Source organism: Falco punctatus, assembly GCF_963210335.1.
Source record: "Falco punctatus genome assembly, chromosome: 1".
NCBI lineage: Eukaryota > Metazoa > Chordata > Aves > Falconiformes > Falconidae > Falco > Falco punctatus.
The window spans coordinates 117,395,142-117,418,005 of record NC_137580.1 but is presented as its reverse complement, the minus strand read 5'-3'; the positions used below and the strand labels follow the sequence as shown (position 1 = coordinate 117,418,005).

At 47.0% G+C, this 22,864-nt stretch overlaps 1 protein-coding gene across 3 annotated transcripts in view; it reads right to left on the bottom strand.

Annotated features, from left to right (window-relative positions):
- Positions 1 to 22,864, bottom strand: part of SHISA6 (shisa family member 6) — a gene marked incomplete at its 3' end in the record, with an annotated part of 240,860 nt that overhangs the window by 165,059 nt on the left and 52,937 nt on the right. For all 3 annotated transcript variants that reach the window (XM_080393203.1, XM_080393204.1, XM_080393205.1), the window contains one exon: positions 16,664 to 16,759. In XM_080393203.1, the coding sequence (XP_080249329.1) occupies positions 16,664 to 16,759 (96 nt within the window). The remainder of the gene's footprint in view (positions 1 to 16,663; positions 16,760 to 22,864) is intronic.

Genomic DNA, 22,864 nt, shown 5'->3' with positions numbered 1-22,864 from the left:
CTTGTTGGAGAGGTCTGGAGGCTTGATGTTTGAGGCATGGGACCTATCTTTGCAAGAAAACCAGTGGGCATACAAGAGAGGAATGTAATAGCCTGATGTGATTTATTTCTGATGCATTCAGTTCCTGCAGAGCAAGGCTGTGAATAGATACCACTCTTGTGAAAGTCTGAGCAGCTGGAAGCTGATGTACACAGAGGTACAGCAGCTCTTTCTTGAGGGATATTATTTGTCCTTTCAGAAAAGATATATAAAGATCCAAATAATCCACCCTTCTCTGGGAAATTGTCCTTTATCCTGCTCGCCACCAGGCACTTTGGCTTGCTGGCATGGGGTTATTACAGAAACATTGCCCCTGCTGGGCTCCAAACCTCTCAGAGTGCTCCCAAGTGAGAAAAAGGGAACCATCCTCGAAGCCTTGGACTATGAATGCTGGGGCAGTGTTCCTCAGAGAATTGACGAAGCTCCAAGCTACAGAGCTTGTGTTCTTGTCCCAGTGCACACCAACACACTAACTGGGTGACTGTTGGAGAACTGCACAGCTCTGACCTTTAAAAATCCTGCGCTAAATCTCTCGACAATCTTCACCCTGGTATTGTCCTTCAGGTTACACATGATTTTCCCTCCCAGCTATTAAGCCACAGCTGGTGATGCAGGATGATCCCATGTCTCCCAGTCTTCCTTTTCCAGGCTAAACAAGCTAAACTTCAGTCTCACCTTGCCTAGCAGGACAACTGGTTCCCAGAAAACCCCCTTTGCAGCACAGTTTTGTGCCTGCTCCAGTATGAATTAATCATCCTTGAACACAGCAGACAAAAAGAAGCTGCTCAGTGGCTCCTGCACCTTCTGTAGGTGATTTCCTGTGTAGAGAGGACTAGATAATAGCTCAAAGGCATCATTTTTTGGTGCCTTCGTTCTGTTTCCTAGTGGATGGCCCATATCCATCCTGAGGATCAGGGTGTCTGCTCTGTGTAAGGACTACGCGTTTACCAGAAGGTGGGGATCCCCCAGATAGATGTACTAGGGATGTCTCTTTTTGAGTCAGTCACCCTGGGTAGCCACTGGAGAGATCAGGCATGGTTAAGATGAGGCTCCTCTGACCTCCTCTGAATGAGTGATTTGGGATGCCCTCCATAGCAGGGCCTCTTTCTTCCTAGGTAGTACCAAAGCAGAGAGAGTAGCAGAGTCAGACGGAGATGCCATATTGACTCTGTTTTGTCTGTGCTGCCTGTTTCAGAAAGAAAAGAGGAATATCTGCTGTAACTCATATAGGCCTGGCAAACTGGTATGAGCAAACACGTAACCACAAACGCGTGCCTCTCTCCTAGGCAGCAATGCAACCTGGTCCTATTCCCATCAGCTGATGCACCAAAAGGGACCACAAATCACAGCTCCATCACAAGGTTCATTGCAAACTCTGAAGAAGATACTGACACCCCTAAATTTCTGCTGATAGGAATGTCTGAATTGGCATTTGTACAGACATGGGGCGTTTGCTGGGTATTATCTCTCAACTAACAGCCAGTCCTCACACTGCAGGATGGCAAAAGGGAACCTGAACAGGACAAGTTAACCCTGCTTATGCCTTCTCATTTCCTCTCAAATGCTGCTCAGGGTTTGCTGTAGAATCCATGGAAGAAAAGGCCATTATCGCCAAATCTGATTTTCGCCAGCACTGCTCCCAGATCCCAGAGACCTGGAACAGAAGGCTTTCTGGATTAGACTGTCCTAAAGCCTGAACAGCATCTCAACTTGGGTACCTCAGCATCCTTCTGAAGAAAATATATTTATTTCTGCATAAGCAAGTGACCAAGGCAGAACCCTGACACCATCAAGACATGAGGATAATCCAGACCCTGTTGTTTTGGTGCAAGGACAGACTGAACAGGTCCCGTTTCTGTCCCATCCATGCTGCCTGGGTCATCCTGAGGATATCACAGACCTGAACCCCCTTTCTGGTATGCTCTGAATGTCACCTCAGCTGTGTACAGCAGCCACAACTAATGCCACAGTCCAAGGTAGATGTAGTCACTGTATCTCTTTCTCACGCTCAATCTTCTGTTTATCTCCACCAAACTATGCATCATGTTTGATCCATGTTCCAGTCCTGTTCCTGTCTCTCCTTCCTCAACTTCAAAATTAAGATAGTCATCCCAATTTATTTGATGGCTGCCTTGGGAAATATTGGTACAGGAAAAGGCTTTGAAAATGGTAAAAATATACTGTGTTGTGATTGCCTTCCCCAGTTCTGTGTCTCTTGTGTGGTTCCACCTAAATATTTCAAGGTACTTCCACCTTATCTGCATATGAGAAAGAAGACAGCAGCTCTGAAAGGCTTTTTTAGAAAATCTAACAGCAGCTATGTCTTTTGTTTTCTCTTGTCTTGTACAAATCCTTATTCACATCTAAGGGGGTGAAAGCTCTGTAATGAGCATGATCATGACAATGTACAATCCCCTTGACAACGGGAGGAAGAGCTCTCTTCTGTGGCAGGTTGGAGGGAGATGCGTGACGGAGGCTGTGGACACGCTGTCCCAGCAGCCTCCTGCCACGTGCCGGCTGTGGCTGCCTGCATCCCTCACGTGCTGTCGGGCTCTGCCTCGCTGCTGCTTACTTGAAGAATTTCAAAGGACCGCAAGGCACTTCAGGGATCCTGAAAAATAAGACCTGAATCTCAGGATCAGATCAGGGAAAGTCAGGTCTTCACGCAGTGCACTGGAACATGCAATTCTGTGCATGGGTGACAAAGTGTCACCATACATCTGCCAGCTCTGCACATGAAAGATGCTGCAGGGGAGCCCAGAGACCTCACCAGAGGTGGGAAAAGCCACCAGAATGTGGAGCATTTTGCACAGCCTCTTCCTTTCACTCACCAACATACAGGTCAGAGCTGACCATACCGGCATCAGGTGTTGCCCTGATGAGCCAGGGGAGGATGCTTCAGCATCAGCGAGATAGGGAGTCGCTGGGCTGTGTGTGTGCTTACGTGGCAGAGCCTGTGTCAGGATGTGCCACAGGGCACAGAATGGGGCTGGAAACTGCCAAGCTGCTGACAGGACCTGTCTCTCTGCTTTGCTTTTGGAGGGCAGGGATGGGAAGAGAGCAGCCTGGCACGCTGTGGGTACTGCGCCCCCAGTAAGATATTTCATTTCCAGTAGGCAGGGGTCAGAGCCTTCACTGAGCTTAAATGTGCGAGACAGAGATAAACAGTGGGTGATGCGAACAAAGTGCTGTGGTTTTGTGGGCTTCAATGCCATGTGTCCTTTTGGGCTGCACTCTGGTGTGGTGGCGCTGGAGGGTAGGTCACACATTTATCTTTTCCCACTCATCTTTCCTCTGCACTGCTTAGACTCAATCGTTTGCTGACTTGTGCCAGCCCTGCACTTGCCTAGACAGAGCTACAGCTGACGAAGCTCGCTCTTGGTGATTTGGAGCCTGCAGGAGGCAAAACACCTCCCTGCCACTCCCTGGGACTATCAACGACCCACCAAGGGCTTGAACGGGGGTCAGCTCAACCACCACATGAGATCTGTGTTTTGCTTGTGCTCTGTTTCCATGCAGCAGCCAGAAGAGCTCAGGAGGCTTCATCTGGGGAACAGGACAAAGCTGGACAGCCCACAGGCTGGGTGGTCCTGAGCCAGGACCCTGAGGTCTGAGCAGGCTGAGGAACCCTAAGAAAAAAAAAAGGTTGAGGTGTCACCAAGCACAGCGCCAAAGCTGTGTCCCCTTGCCGGCGTCCCAAGACCACTACGAAGCAGTGAGGGTCAGCTGTGGCCCCCCCACCTCATGCCATCTACAGGCATGCCACAGCGAGTTGACTTTTCAGTTGTGAGCCAACCTCTTTCCATGCAGGGGCTGATCAGTTCTTGCTCCCCTTAGCTGGAGTGTCCTATTTTCCATTCGGGTCATACCAAACTGGAACGAATGGAAGGTATTTCTGGTACTCTGTGGGTACACAGCATTAACTGTGTTACAAGATGAACCCCTGCCCTGGACACTTACGGGACAGCATGAACTTGAGGAGGTTTTCTCCAGTCCCAATAGTTTGAGCAGTTAAGCCTCAGACCTGAACATTCTTATTATTTCCATCTTTTAACGCCTGCAGTAGCTTTGCCTATCTCACTAACTGCAGAAGTATCATGATCTGTGTTCTGTGTCCTGCACACGCTTGATCTCAATAGCACCTTGTGACAGTGAGAACCACAGGCTAAAGCTCACACTGAGTCAAAAAGTATTTCTTGCTGTCCGTTCTGAACTCAGCATTTTTAATTCAATGCCTTCCAGTTGCCATACAGACGGTATCAGTAGTAGTTGCCAAACTACCTTCTCTGACCCAAATCTACTCTGCAAACTTTTATCTGCAGCTCCCTCCAAGCATAGACACTTTGCCAGGCACTTCTAAAGTCTTTTTTCATATTATATCTCCTAATATGAACCTCAGGTTATTCTCATCACCTATATTTGTACTGGCTCTATTTTTAGTTTCCTGGTTTAAAATGAATATGAGGACATGCCTTTTATAGACTGTACACTCTTGGTATCTGAGTATATCTTAAATTAATAACAGCAACGTATACTTTGGAATAAAACTTGTGCTATACTTTAAACAATTGAGGCAGGGTGATGACATAACAAGAACAGATGAGTACAGTACCTTAATAAAGATGTGAAGGGCTGTGTTTCCAAAGAGAAATCTGAGTTGTGTGCACAGATATGGCCTCACACAGAGGCGATCTACTCAGAAATATGATGGTGCAGGATGAGGCTTTTCACTCAGCAGATCTGCATCTTGCTGCCTGCACTAACATTTCTCATGTCATAGTCAGGAAGACAAGCGGGTGAGCTCAATCTGTCTCACGCATTGATCACAACATTTGAACAAACTCCCACAGCAAAATCCAGTTTGACTCCTAGAGTCAAGGATCAATTTTCAGCCTGACCAGCAAACTCCTTTTTGTTCATATTACAGGCATAGTTCTTCCAGGAACATCAATTTATTTTATTTTATTTTATTTTTTTAAGGGCTGTAACATCTGTTTAATTCCTTTCTTGTTCAGAAGGGGAAATGCACACTGGGAACAAACCTGCCCTTTTCTTAAGGGGCAGGTGTGCAACAGCAGCATGCTATGGTCGGCACTAGCATACATAAGCTTATTTTCTGCAGCAGGCCATAGAAATCAATTAAAAAATACCAGTCATTGGCAGAAAGTGGGCTTGGAATCAGCTCTTTAGTTGAGGAACTAGGCTGTCATCCAGGAACTGTATGTCAGCTATACGAATTACTGGCAAACCCCCCACTTTCTCTGTTGATTCATTGGATGCTAGGACTATCCAAGAGTCAGAAAACAGGTCATGAAGAGATCTGCTACTGGGTGAAGGCTTCTTGCTCCATGTGTCTTCTGGCTATGGGCATTGTCCCATCATTTGCCTCCAGCTGAAGCACTGCTCTCTGTTCTGCAGCCACTAAATTAGGAGTGAAAGTGAAAAAGAAGTGAACCTTGCTTTTCACCTGTCAGAGAAAAAAATCATGTCTTCAGTCTAACCACCAGTCCCAGAAACTGCCACAGACCTGGGTTGTGGCAGCTTTACTCCATGAGAGTACCAGCAGCAGCCCAAATGCACGAGAGTACCAGCAGCATGGAAATGATGCCTCATGCAGGAAAACCTTTGTAGAAATCATCACGACTGCCTTTATATAAGGAAATAAGGGCACACTGCTGCAATAAGTGATTGTGGGCATCTGTTTTCAGGATGTGATGGCCCCTGCATGAGGGATTTCAGGACCCTGAGAAGTTTTAAAGCCACTACCTGAGGACTGTGGATGACAGAATGGGTTTGCTCCAGTTCTGAGGAGAACTGGAGGTGCTGTCAGAAGGGAAACAGCTGTCTCAGGAACAGTCAGGAGCCGAGCAGTGGGAAGGGGCTCAGCCCTCTAAAAGCGGTGCTTTCTGGGACAGCTGCTGGGGGATTCAGTGCAATCCCTCCTCTCTCACCCAGTGTGGGACCATGAGTGCTTCTTCCCAACAGATTATAACCTTTAGGGCACTTGCTGATGCCCTAAAAGAGAGGTAGCAGAAGAGTGCAAGGTTTGCTTTGGGAAGCTCAAGCAAGGAGAAAATACCGTGATCATCCTTTTCAGTCCATAGCACTCTCTCGCTTCCCAATGTGATCTGCTCTTCTGTTAGGGTTTCTTGGAACCTCCTGGCTCTACAGCATCCTGAGAACCTCTAGGTAGCAAGTCACCTCCATCTGCAGCAAAATGACAGATGAGGGCTACCCATTCCTTCTCCTCAAGTCCTGAGAGGACGGTGGCACCTTGACTCGACCGCCCACCCACTGCTGTGGCAGCAGGAGCAATTCCAGCCTCAGGGGACTGTGAATTCATCTCAGCCTCAAGGCAGTGACAAAGGACAAGGTAGTGCAGTTGCTCCCCTTATCTCCTCCCTGCTCCTTGGGAGCCCTGTGCTTTTTGTTCATGGAAAGCAGGAGCAAATTTTGCACTGCACGGACTTCCCTCACCTGTGACAAAGGTGTGCCACAGGCTGATTTCATGACCCGAACTCAGTCCCAGCAATGCCATTCGAGCAGGTGGGGAATTGCTGAGCTCCGTCTCTCCCTGAACACACAAAGACAAACTCAACAGCCAGAATTTTCTTCCGGCTAAAGCAAGACCTTTCACATACATGCCAGAGGGAAACTGCTCCTTCTCTGGAGCAAAAAAGAAGTTTCTGCTTTCTAAGACCTGGGCGTAACTGTGCAAACTTCTCAGCACTTCCTCCAGCATCTGCTGTGCCAGCCTGTGGAAGCAGAGGTCTTACCCTTGTAAGGACCCTGTCACCCACAAGCCCAAGGCTGCCAGCAGTCCACATTGCATCCTGGCAGGGCAACAGTCGTCCTAGTCCTGCTGGTGACCTCAGCCTGTGGCATCAGGCTGGATGACAGGTGCAGGCTCTCTCCACTGAGGATTTTGGTGCCTAGCTGAAAGTACAAGCCTGACTTTAAGCCAGAGAGGGTAGGAATTGTCTAGCTTCACTACAGCCCTCTAAAGTGTCCTTGCAGCCCATGGATGGAAGATTAATGGCTCACTGACAAATGTCACCAGCATTAGTCACTACGAGACAGTCTAAACGGAAAGGGGTTCTCGGCCTGTGGGATCTGCCCTGTCCTGGAAGAGGAAACCTGCCCTGCCTGAATGCAACGGCAGCTGCAGGAAAGGGCAAAACCATCTACACCTGCTGCCTCTGAACCAACAGAGCAACACGAACAGCAGCAGGTCTTACACACCAGCAGATTACAGTTCAGCTTCTGTTATTTCAGCCAAAGCTAGATTAAGGGCCCAAGACACTAAAAGTCAGAGATTTTGTGCTTAGGCGAAGAAGATTTTATTATCCTTTTGACTGCAAAACAACTGCGGTAGGAAAGCCCTCATTTGGCTGCTTTGCTATATGCCTCTTGGAGCACGGACACCAGACCTGCAGCAAAGTCACAACAGAATTAAACAAAACTGACTTTTGATAATATGAGGAAGAATTCCTCCAGCTGAGGAACAGAACAGCAACTACATGACTACAGAACCATAGCTGTGTAACAGCAGATCTGGGACAGCAAAGTGGTGTTGTACACTGTGAAAGTTAAGGTTCCAGCCTCAAGAGAGATTGTTGTGCACCTATAAAGCCAGGACAAGAAGGAATGAGACATCTGGGGCATGTCTCCCTCTGGTTTGTCCCCATCTAGGAATCATGGTTCCCATCTTCAACCTGTGGCCTTTAGCCACTAGCACAACATAAACTGGTCACAGCCAGGGGCCCACACGCTGTCAAGAGATGAAGGTGAATCTGTTTCAAAAGAGTAGAAAAAGGCAATCAGTAAGTTCAAGTCTGTCTCTCAAGGACTGTTTGCAATGTGGCATCTGTTGTATAAACCCTCTGCAACTGTCCACAGATTTACACGGTCTATTAAAGCACAAATTGAAGCTCCTAAGACCAAATAATTTCCATATGAGTAAGTACCGTATCTAGAAAATAAATCTGGAAAGCAAATGTGGGACCTGTGTCTCCAAAGACACTTCTCTGATGATGAGCCCATGTTTCTCCCAAGGAACCGTAGAAGATAAACCCTATATAACACAGTGGTTTTGCTATAGCAGTAGATTTTTGGGCATGCCCAAGCTCTTCATCTGTCAAACTCTGACCACGGGATTCAGTCATTCTGGTGAGATCACAGGTGCTTAAAGAATTACAGATCCCTCTGCAAAGTCCCCTACCTGCACCCAGGAATCTCCAATTTTTCATAATATTTGAATTTCTTATTTACAATCTGCAAAGATCATTAGGACTGAGTGTTGACCTGCTGAAGAAACAGTATGCCAACTCTAAGGGTGATTCTTAATGTCAGTTTAAATCCCTGTTTGGGAAGGTAACCAGTCTGAGATGCTCAGTGACACTAGAAGGAAATCATAAGGCTTTTTATACATCAGTTCTTGATAACAAATATAGAAAAAGACACTCTTCAAAGGGAACTTTGTGGCATGCACCTGAAGCTTTCTGTTTCATAGATAGCTGGGCTGCAACTGCCAGCTTTTCACCAGCCTTCAGCTCAGTTTTCAAAGGCACCTGCCAAAACATCATGGAGAGTTGACAGACTTTCTGTGAAAGGGCATCCGATAATAGGCAGGGCTTTTTTCTTCTCTCAGCTATTGTAGTTTATTTTGATATACTGTTAACACACAGCAGAAAGAAAAGGAATCCATTCTAGAATATAGATTACTGAAAACCATCCACAGGAACTCAGCAGAGTGCTGGATGCAATGGAGTTTGTAGGACAAGGAAGTGGGCAGCAAAATAATTCAGTGACCACAGATGGAGAACAAGCTGAGTGATAACTTCCGTGATTTACATCGGCATGGAAACATAAGGTCCTCAGCAGTGGCAGTGGTGAAGGCTAATCCCAAACTCCTGTGCATGCCTGGGTCTCTAAAGGGGGCCACATGCTGAAGTCGAAAGCCAGAGGTGCCTCATGGCCTTTTGGAAAGTGTCAGGTGCAAGTTTAGCTCCAATACCGCAAGTTTCAGTGCTAGCTGCCAAAACACATGGCTAAACCCTGCCTGCCTGTGTGCGTGCAGAAGGGCACAGGATGGCCTTTCCCTGGCTTGGACGTGAGATTCGGGGTTTACCCATCCCTCAGTGAGATAGAAGAGGCAACCCAACCTGACTGGCATCTTCTCTTCCCACGTCAGTGCTGCCTGTGTCCGCCAGGAAGCATGTTGGATCAGGTTGAGTTACAAATGCCATTGACCAGGGACAATATGATCCCAAGCGACCACGAGGATCTCTTCCCACGCACCAGCCAGGCTGCCCGTGGGGCCAGCTTGCTTCCTCGCCACAAGCAGCAGGCACCACTGGCTGGCTGACTATGGAGCAGCCGTGGGCTTCTTGCCACGAGAAGCTCAATCTCCAGGTTTAGCAACGATAGATGTGCTCCATGCCCTGCTTGGGGTCATTTTTCTGCTGTTTCTTTAATGAGACTGAGGAAGGCTCGGTCTGAGATTAGCTGCCAATCCTCCTCCTGCTCATTGCTCATGGCACAGGGCACGCTAGCTCGGAAAGCCACGTTCCAAAACAGCCTCTCCAGGTTGTGCTTTAAGGCAGGTTTGTGGCCAGTTTGTCTGAAGACAGAAAGGTACGAACCCATCACCTTAGTTATTTTAACATACTTTGCAGAAGGTGAGCCCAGGGGTTGATATGGTTTTGGTCACGTTCACCCCATTCCTTGCCTACAACACCGGCACGCTGCACAACTGCTGCAGGCATCAGTATGGTTCCCATGACCTCCCACCCAGCTCTCCTCCCACCCAGCTATTCAGAGAGCTATAAAAAAAAAGAGCTGTCCAGACTCTGCTGAGAAATGGACGGTCGCGTCTGAAGTTGATTAAATAATTCAGAGCGGATTGAAATGCCCTATTGTGTAATGGAATCTATCTGCAAAGCTGTGAAGCAGTTTCCACATCCCAATGATCCTATTTTCAAGTCAATACAATTAAGTGTCATAATATGCAATAGTTGAAATTAATCTGGAATCAGAATGCAAGTGATCTTTATCACACACGCTGCAAGACACCATCAAGATCATTAGATATTATCCAGGACGAACATAAAATGATTCATTGGGATGCAGCAGGCTCTGGCTTGACATCTCTCCATTGATGCAAAATGTTTAACAAGTGTTTAATGAGCAAAAGGACTCAACATACCTAACCCTCGGTTTCTTCGTAATCTATTCGTGGAGTGTTATAGATGCAGGTAGGAAAAAAAATGACCCTTAAACTTCTCTCTTTCCCTGTATTAATGAGTCTACTGCAAGTTCAGATTACTAATGATGGGGGGAGGTAGTAAATTCCATCTTGGAGCTGATTCATTGCATGTTTTGTAGCTGCATTGGCCCAATGCTGGTTGCGACAGTTGTAATCCAAGACCCCAAAATAACAAATTAAGGGTATGAAGCAGCACTTTGGGAAAGGAACTGGGACACAAGGCTGCCAACCAAGCAACAGGGAACCATCCACGGCAGCAGGGAACCAGGGCAGTGTTGGAGAGAGGAATCAGAATCCTCAAACTGCTAATGATGATAACATTAATGAATCTCTTTCCTCCTATTCATCTCTGAATCATATTTACATGCCAAAAGACCAGTAAAACTGCTGGTTCCTGAGATGATGCTTGTAAAAGAGGCTCAGTTTGGGGTCTCCAAAAGGAACATCTGTGTGTGTAAAAGCGGAATGGGTACAATGGGTGTACAAGAGGAGGAGGTGGTGTCATCCAGTATGAACACCTGGTCCCATTTTATCATGTCATATCACGTTTAGTCTGTATGCAAAGCCTGCAGCATGCTGAATATTATAAATCCACTGAGGTGTCTGCACAGAGATTAGTTTGCATACAGATATGTCATTTATGAAATACAGAGCTTGTCACAGACATCCTTCAGCTTGCAGAAAAACCAGTGCAGGTGGGAAGAATGTGCAAATGAGGGAACACAATGGATGGGCAGATCAAGACATTTCAGGAAGGAAACCTGATCCTCGTATTGACACAGGATGTCCCACAGCCCAATAATCATCGGCAAGAGTCACACAAACACGAACTTGGCAATGATGTCTTTAGCAAACATAGACTTAGTCATGAGTAATTTACTCTGCGCTTCCTCTCTCTGTGCAGAAGGAATGCATCACCTTGCAGTGGGAGCAGGAGAGACGTGGTGCTGGGAAAGCTCTGGAACTCCCAGGGGAGAAGAAGAGGAGAACATGGAGCTGCCGCCCACCTCAGCTGCTGAGACACTGAAGCAGCTCAGGAAGATCTCGGTTGCTAAGTACAATCTAAAGCTGCGTTCGTCCTCTTCCATGTTTGCCTTTGTAGGAGGTTCTCTTGTAAACAAACACAAATGTGAAACTGTCAGATAAAGCGAGCTGTTGCTTTACTCTTGAAACTTGTCCTGCAATAAGCCTGAGTGAGCCTGCTGACCCCAGCCCCCAGCTCCCGCCTGTGGGAGCACCGTGCACTCCCCGGAGTGGGCTGAGTCTCCAGGAGGCTGCGGGGTGCTACTGGTGGGTGAGGGTCTGTCCGTGAACCAGCAGCACAAGGTGCCAGCCCAGCGGTGAGGTGACAAGCAGGTGAGGAGGGGCCATAAGACTTAGCTGCCACCTGAAGCTTGTCAGCTTTCCCTCCCATCCTGACATTGCTTTGTCTCCTCTCGCTCTTACAAACCCCTGCAGCTTCCAAATCTCAAACCCATGTGGTTGCCATCTCCCGCTGCTCTGGCACCGTGGGATGCATGGTCTGTCTGTCCTCAGAACAACTCATGCACATGGTCTGGGAGGGGAAGGTGATCATTTTCTAAGGTGGGACTAGATCAAAAGCAATTTGCTTCTTTTGAATACGCACCAAAAAAGCTGATTTGAGGGAGATTTTGCCAAAGATCTGTGAAAAAGCAAGAGTCAGCACCAGCTGACCTCTCGCTTTCCCCTCTGCTTGTATTTGGATGCTGTGCATCAGTTCGGGTAACAGGGGGAGGAATATTTATCAGTCGGCAATGGGTGAGGCTGTATCTGGGGAGTGTGATGTCTAGTTGGGTGTGAGGTCAGGCTGAAGGACACATACTATGTTCCCACACACACCAGGCACAAAACCAGATCAGACTGGACAGCTGTGCCTTACATGAAGCGTTGTACCATTGAAATAGTCTCCTGACCCACTTTGCAGATGCATGAGATACAACCATGCTGCAGGACAGTGAGAACAGAGGCCCAGACAGACAAATCCCACATGTAGGCTGTAAATCTTGTCATATCCATACCCAATAGCACAAGATAAAATGGGACTGCGGGTAGCTTTTATCGCTCACTCCCCAGGCTGGCTTCTCTGCACCAACATCATTTTTTACATTGCCCACACTGCAGGACGCTGGTGCAGCCCCCCAGAGATACCAGCAGCAACGTAGTCGGGCTTGAACAGCCACATCACACTGACTTAGACGCATGGTTCATTTTTCCTCCCCTGCCTACTGGTGCTGCTGGAGAACATCCTAGGTGTCAATTTTAGCAGGATGCTTGAAGAGACTCCTGCATGTGCTCTGACAGAGCACACCTCCCAGTGAACCCAGGAACAGTGAAGATTTGCAGCCTTGAACCACGAGTGAGAGGTTCCATTTCTGAAGGTGTTACTGGGCAGGCTGTGGGGACACTTGACTCTCCCTGAGTTTTCCAGACATGCTTTTCAAATTGTTGCCCTGCCTCTGCACCTTCTCAAGGATCTGGCCTAGACTTACAAGAATGTAGCAGATGGTAGGAAAAGTCCTGGGTTTCCCTTTAAGATGACCCCGCAGTACAGGATCTAAAATCCCACGTTCCTCCTGCCTCACTGTTCCCTGACCCCTGGCCCTCCATTCATCTGGGAAATTATGCTTTCCCAGGAAAAACCTCACTGTTTTTAATACTGTTGCAGAGATACCAGGAAAACAAAGAAGTTGTTTAGTGACGAAGCAAGCTTATCATCTGCTCTAAAGAATTTCTACTCTTGTCACAGACTGGTGAAATACAAGGAGCCCAGCTCCATTCAGAAACTGTTTGCAAGGTCTGAGGCTGGTAGTAAAAGAAACCACACCAAAATAAAAATCATTGTTACCTGAAAACTCAACAATCATGATCTGCAGTAGTCAATGTGGAGTGAATTTACTGCTCTTTCAGACTTGTTCACCCGCTGTGGTTGAATATCCATGTGGGTGCTTGCTCCATGTTGTCTTGCAGCTGTGTAAGTTCCTACACCCGCCTGTGTGGCTGAGCAGAGCTCCGCAGAGCCCTGGCAGGACAGCGAGTACAGCCCATGTCAGGGTAGTCTCCACCTGGAACATCTGAGAGTAGCAAGATGCTCGGAGAGAGAACAGGTTGAAGAAGCAGCTTTTTAAGTCAGGTTAAAAAGAGGGATGCACAGAGGGATGTGATAGCTCCTGTCTCCAACGCTCCTACTTGTTTCACTGGAGCACTGTACTCTCATAGCAACTACCACAGCAACTGGAGCAATAGTAGCTACTCCTACACAAGCCAGGGCAGGCAGGACTCATCTGCCTTCCTGGTCGCTAAAAGACCTAAGACCAGGGCTTCTCTCTTGCTAGAGGGGGAAAGAAGTGTCTCGTGACACCAGTGAACGCTCCTTTAGAGGTGCTGGTGTCTCCCAGGTGTCTCTACATGGAATTGCAGGCTGCTACCTCAGAATAAAATGTCTAACTTCTACCTGCCTAATATTAGATGAGATTAGCCCTGCCATGTTTCTCACCATGGAGACTTTCTACGACCTAGAGACTTTGGATTCATTCCTAAGATCATCATGACAGACTGACAGTGAAGTCTTTTACCATGGTTTGAAGAACGTACTCTGTAGTGATTTTATAGACTTAAATGCCAGGCAGTGATGCATTGCCCAATGGAGTGTCATATAAGAATCATAAATCACAATCTTGCAGGAGCCTGTGGATGTCAGACATGTGAATATGCTGATTTCGTATCCATGGTAGTTTGGCATGTCTCACATCTTTGTCTTCTGCCCCAAATAGATTAGCTCTTAAACATTACTCAGCACTTGGAGTTCTGCCACAGCACAGAAGACAGTTGAGAAAACACCAAAAATGTGTCTTCCAGTGCAAAGAAATAAACTTCATTGGCTTTGTTCAGTCTGAAAGCAGAACTGTTTTCCATGGCGGTGTAACAACAAGGCAGGGCGAGGTTATTTGGCTAATGGTAGTTGAGGCGGAGATTTTAACACATGCACTGGAACTGAAATAGGACAAAATCTGAGCATGAAGCTACTCAGCTGAAGCTCAGGGCTGCAGCCCTTGCTGCCATCTCTCCCATCTACGTATACAGCTGTGTGGCCAGTGCACAGTAAACACAGGAAATCTATCATGTAACGTTTCCAATAATCATCAACAAATGATGTAGGGCACAATCCTTATGACAGAGCCCCTAAGTCAGTCATTTGTTATATCCACAGGCCCTGCTTTCACAGCACAAGTAGGCAATCAAATCATATCGCAGACAAAGACAAATCTACACATTTGCATTTGCACACGCAAACAAGACAGTTTGCCTGCAGAATGCATGGAGATGTTAATCCCTTGCACCAGTCATGAGAGTCACGACTGAGAAGTTAGAAATTAACATTAAAGTACTATTAAAATAAAGTGCGAATTTACAGGTAGCTGAAAAGTCAATTCAAAGGCCAGGCCAATCCACACTTCTACGTCCATAAACAGCCAACATATAGTTTCATTTCTTCTGATAATAAAAGCTTTTTATTCACTTTGGAAAGCACCACCCTATCTGGCGGCTGTTGGTAGAGGTGGCACGCAAACAGTCTGGATTCCCACCGCCCATTCTCCCACCTTCCCAGGGATAGGAGATGTGCTCTGTGGGGCTTCCAGCAAAGCCAGCGGGAAAGGTGGGAAAAAAACACTGGCCCATCTACAGAAGATCAGAGCCACCGAGAATTTTCAGTTACAGAAGGAAAGCAGGTTTTATATTAGTTTGGAAGGAACTGGGAAAGTATATCGTACAGAAAACTACTTGAAAATAGTTCAAATGTCTACAACAGAGGCAGGATTTATGGCCCTGCCCGGGGTTATCCATGTGCTTGATGAAGGCTATCAGGACACACCGCACTGCTACGGGGGTACGCTTCCTATCTCACCCTAAATATACTGTTAGGCCTGATGTGATATGACTGTCAAACACCTTTTGGATGGAGAGGAGAAAGGGTGACCTTGTGTGACATGCCATCCACGAGTTTTTCCTTGAACCACTTCAGTTCCCAGCCCGCCTGAAGGTTCATGGTGGTTTTCTCTGCTTTCCTCCCACCGGCGCCGGGCCAGGCTGGAATTGCAGGTTATTGTATTACAAGTCCCACGGGTGCTGCCTCAGCCTCAGTAAACTTTATTTAAGCACACACAGACATACACAGACAATATACATATATTTGTTTCTTCTCTGACAGTTCTACAGGACCAACACTGCTTTGGATGACACTCGTGGAGATTTTGAAAAAGTGCAGGAAATGTAGGAAAAAAATAAAGGTCTTTTAATAATTTGAGTCATGGTCATCCACAGAAACAACACAGGTGCATTCAACCAGGCGAGCACATGGACACATCTCCACATACAGTACATTGTGTCTATATAGGTATCTCCATATACATTGTGTCTATATAAATGTACAACAGTCTCAGAAGTCAGCAGGACACAAAACCAGACGAGTACTGGCATGGCACATGCTTGCACTCCCAGTGTCGCAACCCACTGCCAGTGCACCAGTGTGACTCGGTCAGGGTGCGGGTGTGAACAGAAAGATGCTCCAAACATAGGCTCACTGTACACTATAAAAACTCACCAAATACGCAACAACGTCATAAAATGAACATTCATCTGGGGTTCTGGTGACCAGCTACTTTGAGTCAGATCTCACAGCTTTTGTGTCACCACAACTCCTGGGATATATGGTTACTTATCTAATATAGCTACAACTGTCTCTCAACATATATTTTATATACAGTACATATACACAGAACATACACAGAGCAGTATATGTATATTTTTGTGTTTTCATGTTTGTACATTATATCACAGATTATATGAACACATAAAATATACGTTTTAGGACCTAAAAAGAAATAATTTTATAAAATATTCATAATACCTCCCCCCTCCAAAAAAAAGCCCAGAAGTCAAACAAAAGAAATCCAGAAACGCGCTCGTGAAGTGTCAGCTGCCTGCCCTGAGACAGCATTGCACTCCCTCCCCTTCCCTTTGTAAGTACAGCAGCACAATGGTGGTTTGCAACCATGCACCCAAGAAAACACAAAGCAGTATAAATTGTTGACCTGTAAAGTCAGAGTGGAGTCTGGAGCCTGGCTGTCTGACTCGACACTCTCCCACTGTCTCCCTTGCTAGGATTTAAAAGCTTCTGCCAGGAGCACAGTATTTTACCTGCAGCAATATTCGCTAGACTAAATCTACTGACTGCAGTCCAATACTGTTATCTCATAGCACTTAGAACCCAGCTTCTGAGTTATAGCTTGTTTATTTAAAACAATCTTTTTATTTAGCAAAAAATTGTTTCCACTGTACCCTTCGTGTGTCCTCTTCCTAATGTGACAAACCCGGAGGAGATGAAATTATGGAGATCTGGCCCTCCACTTCGATAAACATCCTTTCCGTAGTGACCTGCCGAGGAAAATAAAACAAAGAAACCTTTACTCAGTGTGTAAGTGTGTATGTATATACACACATATAAGCTATACAGTCCAGCTGTCACCCTCATATATGAGCACCAAGGTCCCACCACATGGTTACATTACTAATGGCAATCAGAGGCTATAACAGAGCAGAACAGAAAGAAGAGCGTCAAAGTCTTATTGCCTTATTGGCAAAGATAGGAAGAAGAACAATTGCATATTTTGGTAACTGCCAAGGAACAAACAGATTCTGATAGGCGAACCAACCAACGTGCCAAACCAGGCACCTCAGACTCCGGGAAACTTGATCATCGCTGCCGGGAGCAGTGCGCCGGAGGAATTGGTCCTGCTCAGACCTACAAGACTAAGGAGCTAAAGGAAAGCAGAAGAGACGTGGCTTTGATTCCTCCCAGCCAGGCCCCTGACACCACCACGTCCTGTTGGTAGAGGTTTTATCTCAGCACAAAAGCAAAGGTGCGAGTATCGCTCTTGTCCAGGCTGGACCAGGTCCCTGTTAACGGTATGATCGCAAACTTTGCCTTTTAGCCTTGATTTGCTCTGGTCCTGAATGGCATCCCTGGATAGTTTCTCAAGTGCAACCAGTCTTTTGCAGAACACTTCCTAGGATCTTTCTCAGTCCGTGACAACAGAGCAGGTTCAGGAGACACCCAGCTTTTTAATATTTTAATATATTAATAAAGAAAAAGGCCTTCTGCCTCCCTGTTTCCATGCAAAGCTCTGAAATGAGGACATAGATAATTTTTCAGATACTCTTTATCTTCTCCTCCCTTTTTCATGTTGTTAATTTTTCTGTTCCTTTTATTTTTGAAAGAGGCAAAGATAAGATAGGTGTGGGGGGAGGGAAGGCAGCCAGCCTCAGGGGCTGGGAGCGCAGCTCCCTCCCTGTTAAGTCTCCATCTTCTCCATGCCTTTCTGCACGAGTCCGTGATGCATCACTGTTCTCCTGAGCTGTGGTGGCTGCAAGTCCAGCACGGCAGATGGTCCAGTGCAGGGCACCCGGGCAGGACAGCTGAATCAGGAAACTGGGGGGGGGGGGGGGGGGGGGGGCGGCAAATGGGCATGAGGGATCCAGGTGGAAATGCAGCCTGGGGCTATATTCTGGCTGGCTCACATTGCTCCTGACAGATGTTACAGCCCTTTACTATTTTTCAAACACTGAGACCAAATGCCGTTTGTCCTCATCCACTTCCAGGCTCTCTGGCAACACTGTGAAAACTACTAAGAACAGAGACTTTAAAATCTCATCAGTCTGCAAAGTTTTGTTCTTTCCATTTCAGTCAGTCATTCCTGCCCCAGTATCCCAGCAGCTACTAGTGGTTTTGCAGGCCATTACTGCTGTCACCCTGCATATGAGTGGGCTGAGGGTGAGCACTGCCGCAGGGTGTGAATCGTCCCAAAATGTGCAGCTGTTCTGCCCTGCAATGGATCCCAGCGGCTCCGAAGCCCACTCCCCATTCAGGGAGGACACCAGCATCTGCCCAGCCAGGACAGCCCAGCACAACTTTTGCCATCACATGAGCATCTTGAGGGTTCTCAGAGGAGGCTTATGTACAGCAGGCAGAAGATGCTGAGACTTCTGAGAAATATTTATTCCTATCGAACAGAAAAAGCATCCCACTCCCTTTCCTCTCACATTTTTTCCGGTCAAGGTCAGTCAAATGTGTTCCCTGTACACTTCTCAAAACACTTATAAGGTGTTTCTACAGGTTTGGGAGTGTTAGACAGTTTTCTTTTTACAGTTATAGTAACGCAAAGTGGTAGTAAAAACCTTAAAAAAACCCATACATTGGCCAAGAGTTTCCAGAAAAAAAAAAAAAAAAGAAAGAAAAGAAAGAAAGAAGGATTTTCTGCTTCCACAGCAAAGATCATGGGCTCATTCTCTCTTCTTCCTACCTAGCTCCTGCAAGCTCTGGCTGTGGTGTTCCTGGAAAAGGGTGGCAGACCTTTGCCTCTGAGTCCCTGGAAGAGATTTGTGCTTCATGAGATGTTTGTTCTTGTCCTGAGAAGCCTGCAGAGATGGTTTCTGGCTGCAATACCCAATTTGCTTTCTTTTTCTCTATCACTTTTCTGAAATGTGCTGCATTATTTTCTTTCCAGTAAGCCAATTTTTGCTCATGTGCCATCAATTTCTATGCTCTCAGGGCTAGCTACTCTGGTGACTTGATGCTCTATCAGTGCCATAAATTTACCGTTTTAAATAAGAATAAAAGAAACACACAAATAAGTGCTATCACCTCTAGCTGAAATCAGCTCTTTTATATGTCCCCTTGGAGAATCTGTTTAAGACAGAGATCAAGAAGGGGAAGTATATATATATATATAAAAAAAAAGTAAACATTTACTGGCAGATTGAAGATCATTCATCAGCCATTTGCTCTCTGAACCTTGCTCTGCCCCTTCTTATAGTAGGCAGCAGTTAAATTAAAACATCCCTGTGATAACAATCCATTAGCATTTGAACAGGAGTTATGTTTTCCCATGAGAAACTTGAATTTGTAGACTTCAAGTAGCCCGAGTTTTCTCTTTTTATGGATACATTATAGGATGTTACATTTGGTTTATATGGGTGTTTTTGTTTTTTTTTATTCCTGCTCACTTGTGATCATTTCTTTTGGCTTCACAGTGTAAAAATGAGGGTACACGGCTTTTACTTTTAGAAGCGCCTTGGGGGCTGCCGTAAGCACTGCTTGACTGAGATGTTTCACCCGAGAAATGAATGCTCCCTTGCACCTTACCAAGATGCATCTGCCCAGTAGCCACAGCAGATCTAAATAAAGGCAAGAGTGAGCAGACAAGGCTGCCGAGCGATGGGAGCGCAGGCAGGGCCATGCCGGACCACAAAACCTCCCTGTGCCACGGGGCTCTTCTGCTGCTGCCCTTCAGCGGCATCCTTCACCCAGCTGCCAGGGGTCCTTCCACGGCTGGTGGGGAGGGACTGGCTCTGCCGAAAGGGGCTTCAGCCCCCACTGAGCCGAGCTGCTGATGTCCATGTCTGTCTCATGGGCTAAGGAGCCCCTGGCACTGACCCAAGGTGTTGGCTTTTAGCAGGCTGAACCTGGGTGTTTCCCTCTGCCCTACGGCGAGGAAGCTAAAAATGGCCTAATTCCTTGAAAAAACAGTGTAATTAAAAATAATAGGAAAAAAAAAAAGAAAGAAAGAAAAACAGACTGATTTTCATTTCATTTGACTTCGGGGATTTTTACTGCCCATCAACCCCCAGCTAACAAACCCTGCCATCCCAGGCAGAGGGACATCTCTTTGCCACCCCGCAGGGTTGCCCTGAGCCCACCTCGGCTGCACCAGCCGGTGGGCTGCGAGCCCCTGGGGCTGCCCAGGGCGGCCAGCATAGAGCCATGGGGCTGCAGCACAAGCACACCGTAAGATGGACATCTCCGGGCTAAATCTGCCCCGTGAACAAGGTGGGGGCAGTTTGGTGGCTCCCTTGTACCTGCTGCCTGCAGGCATTATGCACATCGCTCTCCCTCGGAGCAAAGGTGCCTTTTGGCGCTGTGCTTCCCTGGGAGCACACACGAGACATTCCATGGGCTGCAGCCACCAGGGACCTGAAATCCAGGACCCAGAGGCAGCACCCAAGACCTCAAAGAAGTCAAATGGAGCAAGAGCAGCAGGCCAGCATTGCGAGCAAGGCAAGGCAGCCCAGCCCAGCACTCATGTCCTCGGGCTCCCAGCATGTACTTTCCCTCTTTTACAGCTCCTGCTTTGGGCCAAATTAGCTGCCGTCTGGTAGTTTTCCGTATCCAGGTGTCCTACCCAGCTAGGACATGTTAATTCTCTCTGGGTCTTGCTGGTAGCTGCATGAGATCACAACCAGTGTCATCCTTTGAGCAGCCACCGAGCAAGCCAGCAGCGTGGCTCCGTCCCCTCCACGTGCCCCTGTGTCCCCATAAAAATGGGAGCTGTGTCCCTGTCTGCAACAGGAGCCTGCACAGCACGGGCGGTCTGTGAATGAAACACGCCGTGCAGAAGCCAGATTTGATTACGATGGAGTCTCACAACACGCACTACTTCCAAAGCAAAGCAACCACCCACATACCTGATCTCATGGCACGGAACATGCAATCTTTTAATACAGTATTCCTTTAGAGATTTTGCATCTCTAAGGTCTGTTTCTCGTGGTTAGGGTAAAATTTAAAATGCTGCTTCAGAGCACTGTGTCTGACTCCCTGGAAGAGGCTTCTGCTGCTCCCTCACTCCCTGCTCTCGCTTACACTCATATCCGTGTGCTCTAATGCATGTAAGCCCTCAGATGCACACAAGCTCTCAGGCTTTTTCATTAAAAGAAATGAACAGGACTCCAGCAAGGCTGTGTGTTACTAAAGCAAATGAAGATTAACACTTACACAACTTAAAATTTCCAGAAGAAATTCAAACAAGGCGAAACATGACTTCCCCCCCCCCCCCCCCCCCCCCCCCTTCAGTTATAAGGCACAGCAAAGGCAAAGAGCAGATGAGCATTTTGCCTGCCATGGAATAAAGGCATATTCTTCAGGGCATACAGCTCAAAGAGGGAACATTTCATTACAATGGCATCCTGCATAACACACATATGGAACAAACTCAGTCACAAACAGCAATTACAACCCCAGCTCTGATTTAACAGAATTATTAGAGCTGAACTAAAACGCTGTTATCCACCTCTTGGAAACATTATTACTGAGTGCAGATTACATCACCCTGAGAAGGGCAGACAGGGACTGTCGTGGACAGCCTTTTGCATGATACACTGTGGGATTCTGACCTCATCCTTGTCACAAAATTTGTTGGAAAAAAACCTACACCCAGAGAGGAGTCCCCACATCCAAACTCGTAAGCGCAAGCATTATTCTCAGACAGATCTCTGTGGGAAAAAAAAAACAACCCACAAACATTTTGGGGAGGAAGAGAACCCCTACAACCTACTTGCCTCTGATGCTGCTCATTTCTGCTGGAGTGATTCTTTTGGAGCCATTTTACACATATCAACAGACCAAGACACAGGGCATGAGCTGCCAAAATGACTGTAAAGTGTTTGCTGAGCACATGGCAGACTGCTCTGCATCGCTCCGTCTATCCTGTCAATCAAATACAAACTAGTGCTAGGGGAGGCACGGCTCCAGACCCGAAACGAGGAATTCCTGCGTCCAGAGCTGCGCAGGGCAGCCAGCAAGCACACAAGCCATCTCAATTTGAGAAAAGTCTAATTGCAGAAATTGGCAGGTATGGGACATGGCTGGGGGCTACACCGTGTGCAGGCAGCTGGGCTTCTCAGTATCGTACCACACCATGGGCTGCAGATTAACAGAAATTACAGTCACAAGAAGGGGCACCCAAGGGATGTCACTGAAAAATTACCATTTTCTTTTTCTAAAAAAAAACAACCACCAAACAAACAGAAGTCTTCTGACACTTGTCTGAATAAAGGCACAGCAATGACCACCACCATGTGTTTTCTGGTTTAATTCTGTAGTTCTGGAATCACTGTCTATCCTGAACATGTAAACACACATACAAAAAAAACCCAACAACCAACAGCTGGAAAGAGTTCAGTGGTACTTAAGGTGAGCTGTCAGCATTGGACAGCCAGATATGGACAAGATGTAGTCCAAATCAATGCAGGGAATAATAGGGTTTTCTATGCCCTACAGATATTCCTTGCCTTAAATTACATGGGTGGTCTGAGAGCTGAGTTCCACTCAGTCTGTCCTAATAACATGACAACCTATCCATAATTTCATCTTCTTTCAAAATAACTGCCTCCTCTTTCTTTACCTCCTTTTCCTCATGCTAAGCCTTTGTCAGATCTTTCCTGCTTCATCCCTCTTCCTCTCCACCTCACATGACTGCTGACCACAGAGACCCTCCTCAAACCAGCCCCCACGGGACCATCTGGCCACAGACTGTGCTAAACAGGGGATGGTCTTGTCCATTTTCTCACCCGGCTCCCTGTCCATGGCACAGCAGGAATGGTTTTCTAGGTCAGGGTCTCTGTGATCCCCAAGGTCCCCAAGGCTTTTGTGATTTTTCTGAAAGTGAACCTGAGCAGACAGAGCCAAGTCTCACCCACTATGAGCCA